The sequence below is a fragment of the Agelaius phoeniceus genome, chromosome 6, assembly GCF_051311805.1.
Source record: "Agelaius phoeniceus isolate bAgePho1 chromosome 6, bAgePho1.hap1, whole genome shotgun sequence".
Taxonomy (NCBI): Eukaryota; Metazoa; Chordata; class Aves; order Passeriformes; family Icteridae; genus Agelaius; species Agelaius phoeniceus.
Genome location: NC_135270.1, coordinates 27,571,814 through 27,586,882, shown reverse-complemented (window position 1 = coordinate 27,586,882; position 15,069 = coordinate 27,571,814). Strand labels below are relative to the sequence as shown.

Genomic DNA, 15,069 nt, shown 5'->3' with positions numbered 1-15,069 from the left:
GGAACAAGATAGGGAGGAACTGCTCCACTGGGAAACTGAACATTTCTTTGAGCTGCCTAATTTTCCCAAGGAACACAAAATATGTCTTAGAACAGAAAATATGTCTTAGAAATTGTGTTTCAATTTGCTATGACAGCAACGATTTTGTAACGATTCTGGCAGGCTTATGGTGAGTCCTCTGCCTTCACTGAGACCTGTGGAGGTGGATCCCAGCACTTACTGCCCAGTGTTTAAAGGCAGGTATCCTGGACTACATGAAAGTAAAGATTACTGGGGCCTTTGGCTGGGATGACTTGTTCTACAGTCACTTCCAGCTGCATCAGCATCTTCAGTTTAGATGAAAGGTACAGACAGTTTGCAAAGTCAAGTATGTGAAAATTCAGCCTTATACCCTCATACCCTCTTTTTAGGATTTAGGATTTAAAGGGGGCTCTCTTTTTTTTTTTTTTTTCTCTTCAGGTGTACTCCTGAGCTCTGGAAAAGCAGTGATTGTGAAAAATCATTATGCAAAGCAGAAGTTAGCTGCTTCTGTCAGTCACATACATTGGTATGCTGCCATGCAGAGTGCTACAGGCAGAGCTGTCATCAGTATTTGTTGTCCATTTCCCATATGGATTTCTTGTCAGCCTTTTCCCTGATCATTCAGATAAGGCATATCTGATACTCCCATGCTTCATTACTCTGTAAACTCACCTGGCAGCATGCTATGACCTTGCTGTGCCTTTGCTAAAAGATAAGTAAAAAAGCCATATGAGGAAGTTCTGGCATACATGATCACACAGGCTTAGGAGCACAGTGACATTTCTGTTGAGTTGTATGCCCTTAAGTTACCCTTAAATTATAAACTGGATGTGGAAAACGTATCCTTAGCTATGTAATGACTGGCTGCAAATCGAAAGTGTTAGAGACTTTTGGAAAGGACATTCTTTTGAGCATGTAAGTACATTTTTGACAGATGGTGTGCAATAAAAGAAGGCTAGGCTATCTTCATGGTACTCTGCACTTGCTCTGATAGTGTCTGATTTCCAGGCAACAGCCATGCTATGTGAATGAAGATTGCTTTCACAGCCATGGGGGTATGATTATGTAGCTTTGTGTCTCAACAAACAGAAGAGTTGCAGGAACTTCAGGAAGTTGGTGAGAATAACAATACACAATCTTGAATTTCTATCTGTAATCTATTCCCCAACTTGATGAAGTAGGAAGGTGGTCAGCCTTTGCCTGAGAAACTAGTGTCAGGAATTGAATAAAAGAAAGGTGATTAGGAAAGGTTTAAAGATGAAAGAAACTAGCATCTGAAGTGTGGAAGTCATGGTGAAATTCACTGTGAAGGCGTGTCTTGTTCACAGAAACAAATAAAGGAATGAGTATCTTCAACAAGTCATTTCTGCAAATAAGTCTCTTTAAGATTAGTAACAGTATAACTGAAGTTTATTTGCACAAATTTAATTTAGCACGTGCATGTGAGAAATCTTAGGTGACTTGTAGTTTTTGCTCTTTGCTTTTTAGGCAGGATGGATGGTGCTTGCTTAACACAAAAATGTTCAGTATACTCTGTATGCTTTGGTTTTATTGTGTTCAAACCCTGTTTTGCAAAAGCTGGCAAGCATCTCCATAAGATGAAAAATAAGGAAGACTCACCAAGAATGTGACTGCTTAACAAACATAGTATAATTTATCAGGTAAGGAACATTCAAGAAGAGTTTAACAGTTCAGGATTCACTGGTTTCTATGAGATCCCACTCAGTGATATGTAGGCCCTACATTTTTATATAATATTTCAAGAATCATAGAACTGAAGAATGGTTTGGGTTGGAAGGGACCTTAAAGTCTTGTTCCAACCCCCCTGTGATGGGCAGGGACACCTTCCACTAGACCAGGTTTCTCAAAGCTCCTGCCTGGCCTTGAACACTTCCAGGACAGGAATGGCCAGTCACAGGTTCTCTGGGCAACTTCTTCCAGTGCCTCATTTGTCAGTCTGCAGTATTTTGTTGTAAGTAAAGATCTTTTTGAATTTATTTGTAAGTGAATACTTAGCATATCTAAAATTAAACTCTGGTCTCAAGCCAACCTTGTTGAAAATTGTGAATGTGAAGTAATGACCATTTGTGAAAAGCATTTTGAAAATGTGATTTAAGAATAGGAAAAGTTCTTAGCTGGCCAGGATTGTGTCATAACTGATGAAAATGAGGCAATATCCCATTCTGTTCCTGAGCCTTACACAATTACTTCTGTGTAAGTAGTCTCTGTACTAAATCACCTCAAGCTGTTTTCTCTTGTCCCCTGCCCTCCCCCCACTTCTCCTTCATGATATTTTAGGATCCAGTCAGACTTTTTTTTCCCCACTTCACACCCTGGCATTTAGATGCTAATATTACTTTCCAAAAATAGTCTCCCAGAAGTTTTCAAGAGTGAGGATTACATTTTTATCTGTGCTGGTAAGGTGATGTGCATGTTTAGAATGGTGATACCAGTCAACAGTCCAGAATGAAAATGAATTTAAGTTTTGTCTTTTCTAACTCAAACTGCCATGAAGTGTTTGGCAAGCATTTTGGGGTTTTTTTCTCATTGTAAACAGCATATGACTTTATGACCCTGCTCTTAAGATTCTTGCCATGTCTGCTTTTTCTCAAGCATTCATGTGCCCTTGGCCAGTTCTCTTGTACGAGCTGTCATTGATGTGTTTGAGCAGCTTTAGCACCTGTTTCTCACACAGCAAGAATGTACTAACAAAGCAATTAAAAACTGATCTATAATTGGAAGAATCCCTAAATAAGGGACTTACTTTCTGAAGTCTATGAGAAGTTACCCTAAGACATAGCTCTTGCATTGCCAAAAGGGAATTGAGTTTCCTTCTGGGCACCTTTAGTTGTCCTCCAGGACACTGCAAGCGCTGTGTGTTCCCAAACTGATTCATTAATAGCTCATTTTGGGCTGGCTACTTCTGATCCATTTCTCTGGTCTAATACTAGTGTGGTTACAGAGCAGGCATTGCAATTGAGCTGAATGTTGAGCTTGTTTCTCTCTTTTCAGTGGGAAAAGCATCCCTACTACAACCTGACAGTAAAAGTCCTCCGAGCCAGAAACATCAAGGGTACAGATGTGTGTAAGTATTTACTCAAGGCATTATGAAAACATGTTGGTTCCTTGGTGCATACCTCTAGCACAGAGAGCATTGTTAAGGGAGCCTCTTATCTACACACACTTCATTGCCTTTATGTCTCAAAAAAAGCTTCTCATGTAAAGCATTATATATATAGTATTAAGTATATTATCTGAATTTCAAAAGCTTTTTGTGAGGCCAATCTGCAGATTAAGCAGCTGCAGCTGTTCTTACTTTGCAGAACAAGATCACGTAAATCCTGGTAAGGTTTTGCTTCCCTGCTCCTTTTCCTCTTCTACTGTGGCCCATTCTATATTCCTTTCTCTGGATTCAGCCTTCTGGGTATGGCAAGTTTCACCCTTGCTCCTGCTGAGCAGTCTTCCTGAAACTGGAAGCAGAAGTCTATAATTCTAGCATTCAAATGATTATTTTCTCAGTTGTAGTAGTGCTTTATTTCATGTACCTGCTATTTGTTTGTCATTGCAGACTTTAAAGGAAGCAGGTGGTTAACTGATTCCAAGATAAACTGATTTTTATCTGTTCCTGGTTTTGATAGCATGGTATATTTTCCCTCCTATTTACACACCAGTGTAAAGATCTCAAGGCCGTTTGGGACCTTTGGATCTTTAAAACTCATTTATATTAAATTACTTCAGATTAAATCAAGTAAGATAGTCCACCTTAAGTTTATGTCTGACATCCAGCATTGAACTACCTGGAACGCAAAATAGCTGTTCAGGGAACAGAAAAGCCTCCTGAGAGGCTGAGAGCTACAATAATGTTGTGAAGAGTTCTTTTCTATGGCCTGTCTATTCAGCTGGAGTGAAGAATGGTCCCCATACTTGCATTGTTGAAGGGGTCCTAAATGGAAGAAAGAAGGGCTCTGAGACAATAATTTGTTTTCAGGGAATGGAAACAGTCCAGCTCCTGGCCTGACTAAACAACGGTACAGCAGTAGTGGATGTTGTCTCCCTGGACTTTAGTAGGCTTAAGCTCTTTCAGTAATGCCCAGAGGCAGGAGAGGAGGCAATAGCCCTGGTATCAGCAGTAATCTTTTTTTTAAAGTTGATCTTCCTCATTTTAAATACTAGCCTTTTTTATTAAGGTCTTTATAATTTTGATGAACCAGAAAAAAGAAATATAGGCACCTAATATTAAATTTGCTCCTGTTTAAAGACATTTACTTCATTAAAGGCTTTTGCTTTAGAAGTCTAGCCTTAAATTTGCACTTTTCTATCATGGAATGAGATCTAGAAAATGAGGAGCCCATGGGAAAGAGTATGTTTGAATAAACTTTTTCTGGTGCCTGTCTCTCACTCTCTGCTGCAGTGTCCAAGGCAGACTGCTATGTGGAACTAAAGCTGCCCACTGCATCTCCCACTGTCTCCCGAACTCAGGTTGTTGACAACTCTGAGAACCCAGAATGGAATGAGACTTTCCAGTATCGGATCCACAGCGCTGTCAAGGTAAGGACACTGTGTGGAGCTGGTTGGACTGCTTGTATTTTTGTACTGGCTTGGTTTGATACTTCATTCAAAATCAAGGGTTCTTTATTACCCTCAAAACTAGTGTTGCTTGTAAGGTGACAGTTGTCTTCAGTGGTACAAAAAGCTGTGCCATGCATGTCCATGTGGTTAACTGCTCTATCAAGTAAATTGTAGCTAGAATTTTCCATAAACATCCTTGTGATGCATCTCAGGAAAGGGAAGTTATGGCACTACCTCGTGGAATTCAAGGAAATTCCTTGATTAAGCAAGTTTCTATTTGATGTTTGCTTCTTCTTTCACAGGAACTAAGTTTCTACTCACTGCGATGTAGTTCATTCAGTCGAATTTTGCGATCAGTTCTGATGATTGAGAAAAATTCAAATTCTTGGGTAGAGACTGTGCATCTAATAACTGTGTAGGACCTAATACAGTTTAACAAAGTCTTCAGATTGTCAGCATTCATTCTCAAAGCAGACGCTAATGGCAGAGGGAAGGAAATTGTACTTTAAAAGATCAGTTTTAGTGAGTCACTATTGCTTTGAGTAACATCCCTGGCTTTGGAATAAGGTGTCTATTGCAAGAAACTATCCCCCTCACTTTTCCACAATGGTTGGTGACCAATGTGGAATTGTAATTGACTTGACTGGTAAGAAAATTGAAAGCTAAACTTTAGGGTGTAGGATCTTTTTCTTTCCCTTCAGGCTCATGAGACCTCAGCCTGGTTACTGCTGGAGACTGCCAGCAACATTCCAAGTTCAGTCTTGTCTCCTTGAGAACTAGTTGATGCAAGACTAATATTTGGGTGCCATATGTCCTCACTGTATCTATTTCAGTTTCTCTTGAATTTACCATCTCTGAGACAGTGCTGAGCAGGAAGTGGTTGGTCCCTATAACATCCTGGACTAAATCATCATGAAAGAGTGGAAATTGCTGTTGCTTCCTCGGGCAAATCTGTGCCTGGAGCTGGTGGACAGTACTGCCACATGAGTTCACCTGGGGCCTCCCTCTGGGTGGGAAGCTGAGAAAATGCTTTAGCTAAATGGTGTCAACTAGGAGAGTTTTCTGCTTAACTTTTTGCTTAATTTTTTATGCTGTAAGCCCTGCTGAAAATACTGAATTTTCCTTAGGATTGGGGAAGGGTATTGATTAATGCACAAAGCGTCCATTGTATACAGCTACCCAGGTCTGTCAGTGTTTCTGCCCCTTCATCGTAGGCTGTTTGTTTCTTTCTGCTTTTAGAACATTCTGGAGCTGACCCTCTGTGATAAGGATGTCCTTGTCAGTGATGAGCTCACCTCTGTTGTCTTTGACGTGGGGGGCATGAGGCCGGGGGAGTCCCTGCTGCACACCTTCAGCCTGGACTCTGAGGTGAGGCCCTGGCTCAGCTCATCCTGCACAGTCCTGGCAGTGCCTGTCCCTGAGTCATCTGGGTGGGAGAAGCCAGAATGTTTTAACAGTTTTTCATGAGATTTAGAGGAAGAAAAACTGATTTTAAAATGAAAGGCATTTGCAGTCAGTAATCATTGTAGGGACTGTCTTATTTAGTTTGTCGTCATCTGTTTGAAAAAAACAAGTTTATTGCTGCAAAGTTTACCTCTCTATCTGATAAGTCAAAAGCCTAAGAGATGCTTATTTTCCCTGGATTATGTTCAGTACATTTAGCCTCTGCTTCATGTAGATGGTATTGGTGATCAGCTGCTCTCAAGCCCTGTTCACCTGTTCATGGACTCACAAGACAGCCTGTTTTACGTGGGTAAAAACCCCATCAACAGACTGATCTATTTTGTAATGCCACAAACACATTGCTACAATAGGTCTGGATTAAAGGTGAGCTAATGATGTGTTTTCTTGAGAAATTGGGCTTTAGTGCTGTTGGTGTGGTCAGAAGCAGACTAACTGGTGTGCAGTTCACAGGGAGGTGTTAGGCAGTGCCACAGGCACTCCAAATCATTTATCATGGAAAGAAGCTTAGTAATTCCATTGCTCCCAGTAGCTCTATCCATTTCCTGAATGCTTAAGTCATCTTGGTCTATAAATAAGAGACTGGAAATTTCAACTTCAGCAAAGAAAATTACCCAAAACAGCTTCTAGTTTGTTACTTGAAAAACTGTGTTAGGTCTGGTATCACGTATTTTCTGTATGCTATGGGAGGAGAAAAGACTTTGGCTAGAACAAAGTCTGTAAAGGACAAAGACAGCAAGGAGCTAAGAGTGCAGGCTGCTGAAATAAGAGATGGGAAGAAGCCCAAAGCCCCATGTAGAAGCTGTTTGCAGAGATGATGTTGCAGTGGTTCTTGAGCCAGAGGAGGCTTTTTTCTCCCATTAGCAGAGTAATGGATCTGAGAGACACCTCTCACTTCTGTGCACTTGTGTCTTCAAATGTAGATATATCTGGTCATATAGAGCATGTCCAGCAGAAGAGGAGAATTTAAAGACTAAAGGCTACATTTAGTAATTTCAAAATCTAGCTAGAGCTTTTATAAAAGGAACAAACCCATTTATTTTAACAGGAAGTTAAAAGATGTTGCTATGCTAGAGAACAAGGGAAGAAGCAGCTGCTTGGGTCAGGAAATATTTAGTGGTGGCTTCAATGGCTCGTGGATGGTGAGATTTTGAGATTAATGGGAGGATGGTGAGTGTGTTGATTTCAAGGCTGGTATAGGCCATAATTCAGTGGTTACTGAATTATGAGAAAAGCTTAATCTTCTGGAAAAATATCCTTAATTATATATTCAGGATCAAGGGTCACCAATATCCGACTTTTGTTTTCAAAGGCTAAGGAAGAGCTGGATGTAGAGTTTTTCTTGGAGAAATGGTGAGTCTTACTTGAAGAGCTGATTGCACTTGTGCTCTGCAGATATGTTGTCAGGTTTTTTTTCTGTGTGGGGATAGTCTTGCTCATAAAAAGGATAATACTTTATAGTTCTCTATGGGGATTGAGTGGATTCACGAATGGCTGACCAAAATTATCCTTAATTACTCCAGTCACCAACATTTTTGGGGTAAAAAAAAAAAAATTGCTGGACTTCATGGGATGTAAGTGAACACTTTCTGGATTAGTTATTTGAGATTAGAAAGTTTTCAGTTAACCTTGCAAAATACACAAATATATACTTTATCTATCTGGTAGTCTATCTAAGTTCAGCTTTTCTCTAAGTTATCAGAATAACTGGGATGTGGAGATCCTATAGCACATGCTTATATTTGCAGACAATTTTTTTTCAATTTTTCCAAGCCCCCATTATTTCGTGAAGGGAAATGTACGTGCTGTTTCCCTGGATCTCCTACACTGAGGACCTTTTCATCCCACTGCTTATTCAGCCAATTAGTTTGTAAAGTAGTATGAGGCAAAATTAAAACCAGTTGTCTTTGCAGTAAACTTCTTGCTTTCACAGCTCAGATGCCCCTACAGAAGTATTGACCAACGGAGTCCTTGTGGTGAGTACATGGAAGCCAGAATCAACCATGTTGTGATTTACTCCTGAAGATAAGTTTTTAGTAGAAAGAGGAGAAGGATTTTTGAGTGTTACAGTCCTACTTCCAAATAGCTCCTATTCTCTCCAAGATCTGCCTCTCTCTTTTTCATTTGTTGATTTAAAAATCTTCCTCAATTTTTTAAACTTGATGCCAACTTACAGAAAGCTGCTTTATTTGAAATAACAAAACAATGCCTGATGGGTTTTTTTGGCAGTTTGCAGCTGTAAACCTACAACTAATATAGTAGGTGAATTAAAATTCAAACAAAGAAGTGAGCTAAAAATTGTGTGACCAGAGCTGGTTTCTTTTTTTCACAGGTTCATCCTTGCTTGTGTCTTCAAGGCACTGTCAACAAAGAGGAAAATGCAAAAGAAAAACAGCAAGGTAGGGCTGTCTGGAGGGTTTAAGTCAGGACTACTCTTCAACATGTTTGTTTCTTGAGAGAGAGGGGAGACTTGATTCTCTGTCTATACAGTGCATTTTAATTTACTGAATATAAAATTGGCTTTTAAAGTAAATTTTGCTTTTATTTTCAATAATTAGTAAGATTGGGTATTTTCTACTGGGTACCACAATAGAGTCTTTGCTTGTGTACTTATGGTCTCAGCTGCACTTAGTAAGCGCTTGATTTTCAACAAATGGCCCCTGTGGTCAAAACTTCTTTTTCTAATGCACAGGAGGCTGTGAGGTCAAGGTGTCTGTCCCAGGGGCATATCAAAAGCAGTTGTCTATTCCTTGGACACCAGACAATGAGAAGGATTGTGGAACCTCATTTGTCTTTCATGTGGATAAAGAAATGTGTTCAGAATTGCAAGTGGAGCTGCAGCAAACCATATCTGTCCTACAGGTAAGCATCCATGCTGATTCCATAAGGCTTACAGAGAGAGAAGTTTTTCTCGATTGTTGTTTTTTACACACTGGCTTTTTTTTTTTTTTTTCTTGTTTTAAAAATGTCAGACTGTGCATTGGATCTTTGACGTTGTGTAAGAAGCTGAAATTACCTTAAGAGTCTATGCTCTCCAAAGATTTAACATCTGTTCAAACTCAAGGATTAGAAAAATGTTACTCTGCACATGCTTGCTACATGTAGACATCTTTACTTTCACCTGTTGAGATACTCTACAGGAACTCTTTTCTATTAGAAATTTGTAGATCAGTTGCCACTTGCAGAGGTGTATTTAGCTTTGTCTTTTACTTTGAATATTCAGTCACTACCTAGAGAAAGTGCATTCTCCAAAAATGAGAGCAAAGAAACTCTTTATTCTATGATGCTTTTTATCCCAACAAGCAATTGGGTAGCGTGATTGCAAATGATGATCTTGACTACTGTAGAGGCAGCTGTGGAGAAGAGGACACAAGGATATGGAAGAACAGCTTTGCCTGGGGTTTGTTAGACAGCAAACATGAGCTGAACAGAGACACCTGGGCTTGAGTAGTCAAAAGCTCAGAGCCAGGCAAGCAAAAAACACTGTAGAGGTCAACCATGGAGATTGCCCCAGGTGGTAAACCTCTGCCAACCAGTTCTGGTAGCTAGGAGAACATACTCCTTCAACAAGTGGCATGGACCACAAAAGTCTTCAGTCTGCCCTTTTCTCTCTCATCAGATGTGGCAGACTGCCAGGAACATTGTAGTGTTGCTTGCCCTGTACCTAAATGCAGGTTATGTGCCCCTGTTAGGAAGAGGACAGTGAATTTAGAGGGACATTGGTCTCAGGACAGTAGTTATTGGTCAGAAGACACCTGTGAAGCCTGTGGGTGGTTCCTGGCCTGACTTCAGCTCTTGGTGTCAGAAGGGTGACAGCCTAGTTTTTCTCTAAGGTGTGGTTTCCTCCTGGGTACTGAGCCCTGTGGTTGGTGTGTGGGCTCCAGCCCACCTGGAGGCTCTGTAGGCTTTTGGGACCCTCTGATATGAGGGGTTTTTTATGTACCTCCTTACATTTAGGAATCTGCACACAGCTTGCATTATGGGATCTTGCCACTTGCTACATGACAGAAAACCCAAATATTTCCTGGCAAGCTTTATTTGCTCTGCTTTTAAAATTACAAACTGCCTTATTTCTTATTTCTTATTTTGTGGTGTTTTTGATGTATGTGTAACGCTGCTGCCTTTTTTGGTATCTTTTCCAAATCTTGCTTGGAAGATGGAAATGCAAGTTTGTTTGTGGGTTTTGTGACACATGCCAGCGCAAAACTATTTGTGGGGGAAATTTTGTACTTGAAATTTTTTAAATTATGGCAGAGACAGGTATATTATAAAAAACCCCAATAACAATAAACAAAACACCCCTAAAACTAAACCAAACAACAACAACAACAAAAACTATTTGAGTGAAAGAAAAAAAAAAGGCAGAAAACAGAATGGCCTCAAAAAGCCTTGGACATTTGGTAAATATTTAGCTATACTGATATTAAGAATTGTTTGCTGTTTCAATGTAGGAAAGTCATATTTTATTAAACTTTTTTTCTGTGAATCTCATATAAGATTTTGTTTTTATTAGGATGGTGTTAACCCTGATATTGAAAACCACACTACCGTTCTGGGACTGGGGTCTATACCAGTTAATTCCCTTCCTATTGGAGAGAAAGTTGATAGAATCATTTCTTTGGGAGAGGTAATGTCAATATTTTGCTCTTGCTTTAACGTGCATGAGATAACCTTTTCCTCCATTGCCCCCAGGTATTTGGAAAGTTAGGCAACATGTGATTGATTCTCAGGAGTGCTGTTTTCTTGGATGTCTTAGAATGAAGTAATGAGATTACTCAGTGCAATTCTTCCTAATGTGTTTTCATGGTTGGGTCTTGCAAAATGAAGTATAAAGTTCATTACTTTCTGAAGAAAAAAGTCTTTTCAGGGTGTGGAAGAAAAGTATTGGGGGAGAAAAAGACAAGACACTTGTAGAAGAAATAATTAATAACTTCTATTTTGTAGTTCCATCTGTGTAATTGCTGTCAACTTCAAGATGTGTTCTCTCTTTTCACAGGGAAAAAGTTTGGATATGAGTTTGAAAACTGAAGAGAGGTGAGTGGGAACCCCACCTGAAAATCAGGAAAGGCCTTTATTGTCATATAAAGGAACTGAGTGACTCTCCTTGCTGTTCTGGGGAGTTCTGTTCACTCCATTGATCTCTTGGGATAGATTAAAGAAAAATATATTTGATAGGTTTTTTTGATAATTTTTGGAAGGCTGTAACTCTTTACTTTGCACTATTATATATTGGACAGGTGTCAATCCTGCTGACACATGTACAAATTTTGTGTTCCTAATACTTAAATGTAAAATAGCTGTTGATGTAAATATTAAGTAGTTTTGTCATGCACAGGTATACCAGAGTATCTGAAGTGATGTAATGAGAGATAGGAAAGGACATTTTTGTGTGAAGAGCTTGAACTATAAAATAGATGAAGGCTGCAAGAAAGGAGTAAAAAGGGAAAAAAAACCCCAGAAAACCAAGAAGTTGGCTTGTAGGTTGATAGGGTCATTTGGTATCCAGTCATCTGCTGAAGATCCTGCTCCTGTTTTACAGCCTCATAACAAGTTCATTGGTATTTAGCTGCCTCCTTCTGCCTCTTAAGTTCAGAATCTTCTGTTTTAAAATCCCTCTTCCCCTCATTTCATGTTCACATTGATACAGTGATGTCAGTTGCTCCTCTTACAATCTTCTTCACTTACAAAGAATCTTTTCTTCCTTTGTGAAATTCCTGAAGCTTAATCTGAGTACTGTTTGACAGAAGCTTTGAATTTAAACTTTAAATGAGAAATACAATATGGAGAATTTAATTTTTAATTCCAAAAGGTGTTGTACAGAATAGCTGATGTATACACTAAAATTTCATCTGATCCAGTTCAGACTTGCACCTAGATTCTGTGTTCACAAAAATTGCGTTTCCATACTGTTTACAAATCCTCCAAAATTACAAGGTTTTTTTTCTTAACTTCTGTTTCAGCACTTGGGATCTTGATATACGTCTGGGTTTTGATCTCTGTAAAGAGGAGAGAGAATATTTGGACAAAAGGAAGAAAGTAGTTTCTGAGGCACTGAGGAAGACTCTTTGTTCAAAAGAATCCCCTCCAAAAGATGAGGTATTGAGCAATCAGACTACAGTCCTGTAGTGAGATTGGTGAAATTCTTTAGGCTTGGTTGATAATTAGGCAATGTAGGAATCCTTGTTTGTAACCAACAAGAAATACGGTTTGCATTCACTATGGTGTGAGACAGATCTCTGGTACATTTCAGTTCTGAAGTCTAAATGTTTTTATATTTCTTAAATTTTGAGGGGGTATGTGTATTTTGGAGCACAAAGGTTGAAGTTTCAGCATGTATGTACTTTGCTTTGGGCTTGGAATTGTGATGAGAAATTTTGTTTCAGGATGTTTAAAATGAAACTGACACTACAGGAATACATTTTTAATTGTTTATTTGAGGAAACTTACATCTACATATCCTCATGCTTTGCTTAGTGGTATTTGGCTGCTGTTACAAGACTAATTGCCTCTTACATGTGTATTGTAAGAAAGTAAATGTGTGATAATGTACATAACAATTTTGGTAAGTGACTGTTCCTAAGATGACTGTGCTATGCTTTATAGTAAGCAATATATTTCAATTACAAAATAGAGGAAGAAGTTCAGCTTGAAATCAAACCCAAAATTACTTGTACATAGAAATGAAGGTTTATATCTATTTTTTTGTTAGAGTTTATACCTCTATTTTGTATCTCTATTAGAATTTTTATCTCTATTTTTTATGTTCTATTTTTTGTTCAAATGAGACTTAAATGGGGTTAGTTCTGTAATTTATTGGCCATCAAAAGCCTGTGGTTGTGACTCCTGAGTGTGCTGTCTGTAGGTTCCAGTTGTGGCCGTGCTGGGCTCTGGAGGTGGGATGAGAGCAATGACGTCCTTCTATGGCAGCCTTGCTGGGCTGCAGCAGCTGGGCCTTCTGGATGCTGCAACGTACCTCTGTGGGATTTCTGGCTCCACCTGGTAAGCTACATGCAGTTTTGATTCAGAAACTTAGAGGTGAAATGGTAGTGTTGATGCAAAATAAGGCCAAAATTACATTTGTTGGCAGACAGCAAATCAAGGATTTTACCAGTTTTCACCTGTGAGTTCTGATGGCGATCCTGAACAGTCTAAGACATCCAATATCATGTCCAACGCATACAGCTACTGGCTAAAGTTATGAATCTGCTGCTTGTGCAAGTGTGACAGTTAAATATTAGAATGTTTTATATGAATAAGACTGCTGTGTAGTAACTCAGAGCACTGACTTAAAAACCTTCCTCGTTTCCCTACTCTTGCTGAGAAGATAACTGAGGTGGTGCAAGTCACTGGAAACATGTCCATGCAGGCCACCACGTCATCACCTTCCAAAATGGCATAGAGGCTGAAGAGAGGCATAGCACTGTCTTGCCCTTTGGTGGACTGGAGCAATGTGCTGAAATATTAGATGTGGCTGGAATGTTTCAGTTGCTCAGTTCTTGGAGTTTGTGGTGAAGTCATCCCTTGTTTTTGTGAAATTATTTCATAGATGAGTTGTGCAACCTGACAGTGTAATCCTTCCTTCCAAGCTTTTTGTGTTAATTTAACTCCTCTGTACCTAGTTCTCCTGCCCCTTCTGATTCAGAGACACTTCCAAACAAATGTGGGCATCTTGTTTGCACAGATAGTCCATGGTCCAAACTAGCTTCTCTTTCAATCAGACCTGTCTTCTGGTAAAGGCCATGGCCTTTATTGCTGCACACTGCACCCTTGCCATCAGCCAGCACATCATGGTTGTTTTGTTCTGGAGTTAACATATGTTTATGGGCTTGTTCATGGGTGCTAGCATAGGATGCTTGGAACGTCTTTGGAAGGCAGGTTAGCAATCAGAACAAAGATGTCCTATAGGTGTCAGGGTTTTCAGCACAATTTAGAGTTCAGAGATCTTTTATTTATGTATTCTTCACTCTTTTAGCTAGACTTCTCAAGTGCTGCAGCACCAATTATAACTAGCTAAAATTATTGTTTACAGGAAGGCCTTTATTACTGATGACATTAATAAAAGCATTTTCAGGTGTTTATCAACACTGTATCGAGACCCTGACTGGTCACAGAAAGACCTTCAAGATGCAATCAGAAGAGCTCAGGATGCTGTGTCCAGCAGCAAAGCAGGGGCATTTTCCCCAGAAAGACTCAAATACTATTTCCAGGAGCTGAATGCAATGGAGATCATGGGACGGAAGGTTTCCTTTACAGATTTGTGGGGCCTTATTGTGGAATATTTCCTACAACAAGAGGTAAAAGAATTCATGTTTGGATGTGTACTGCTGTTTGTCTTTCAAGTGGGAACTCTGCTGACCCATGTGTTTAGAGTCTAGAAACCAATTACTCTCCATCTTTGTATAGGCAATGCTGTGGAATAAACATAGTATCTTCTTTAGTAAAGAATTTCTAATTCATATGGATCAATGTTACAGAAAAATGCAGTTTTTATTTGGAATGACTGTTATTAAAACACCAGCTTTTGTACTGGGCACATTAAGCCTGGCAGAATGATGTTCGTTTTGCAGAATGGAGTTATTGTGCAGTATTTTCTGTGTAATTGAGATTGAAAATCAGAGAGATAGCTAGTTTATTATTAACATTAAATACTCTAAATACACAGCTGCAGAAATATTTTGGACAAATCTAACCATATACCTGGACAGTGGAGAAGAAAAAGGACTTTGAATTAGAATTCTGTTGTTAATCAGAAATGCTAAGCAACAGCTACCAATTATCAAACTATGGGTACAGAATTTACCTGACTTAAGTGGGCTCCTCCTTCCTTGCTTGTGACCAGGAAGATCCATCAAAGCTATCTGACCAGCAAGAAGCAGTGAAATGGGCCCAGAACCCTTATCCTATCTATGCAGCTGTCAATGTGAGACCCAATATGAGCAGTGGTGACTTTGCAGGTATGAACATGGTCATTTATTTTTGTTTGCTGGAGTCCATAGCTTTATTTCATCTATCCAGTTG

General features: G+C 39.3%; 1 protein-coding gene across 1 annotated transcript in view; it reads left to right on the top strand.

Moving 5' to 3' along the window:
• PLA2G4F (phospholipase A2 group IVF) overlaps positions 1-15,069 on the top strand; it is a 36,439-nt gene that overhangs the window by 4,274 nt on the left and 17,096 nt on the right. The window contains exons 2-14 of the mRNA XM_054634777.2: positions 3,034-3,106; positions 4,433-4,569; positions 5,830-5,958; positions 7,364-7,404; positions 7,985-8,027; positions 8,384-8,450; positions 8,744-8,913; positions 10,565-10,678; positions 11,048-11,085; positions 12,012-12,147; positions 12,914-13,050; positions 14,123-14,345; positions 14,891-15,005. Coding sequence (XP_054490752.2) covers positions 3,034-3,106; positions 4,433-4,569; positions 5,830-5,958; positions 7,364-7,404; positions 7,985-8,027; positions 8,384-8,450; positions 8,744-8,913; positions 10,565-10,678; positions 11,048-11,085; positions 12,012-12,147; positions 12,914-13,050; positions 14,123-14,345; positions 14,891-15,005 — 1,423 coding nt within the window. The remainder of the gene's footprint in view (positions 1-3,033; positions 3,107-4,432; positions 4,570-5,829; positions 5,959-7,363; positions 7,405-7,984; positions 8,028-8,383; positions 8,451-8,743; positions 8,914-10,564; positions 10,679-11,047; positions 11,086-12,011; positions 12,148-12,913; positions 13,051-14,122; positions 14,346-14,890; positions 15,006-15,069) is intronic.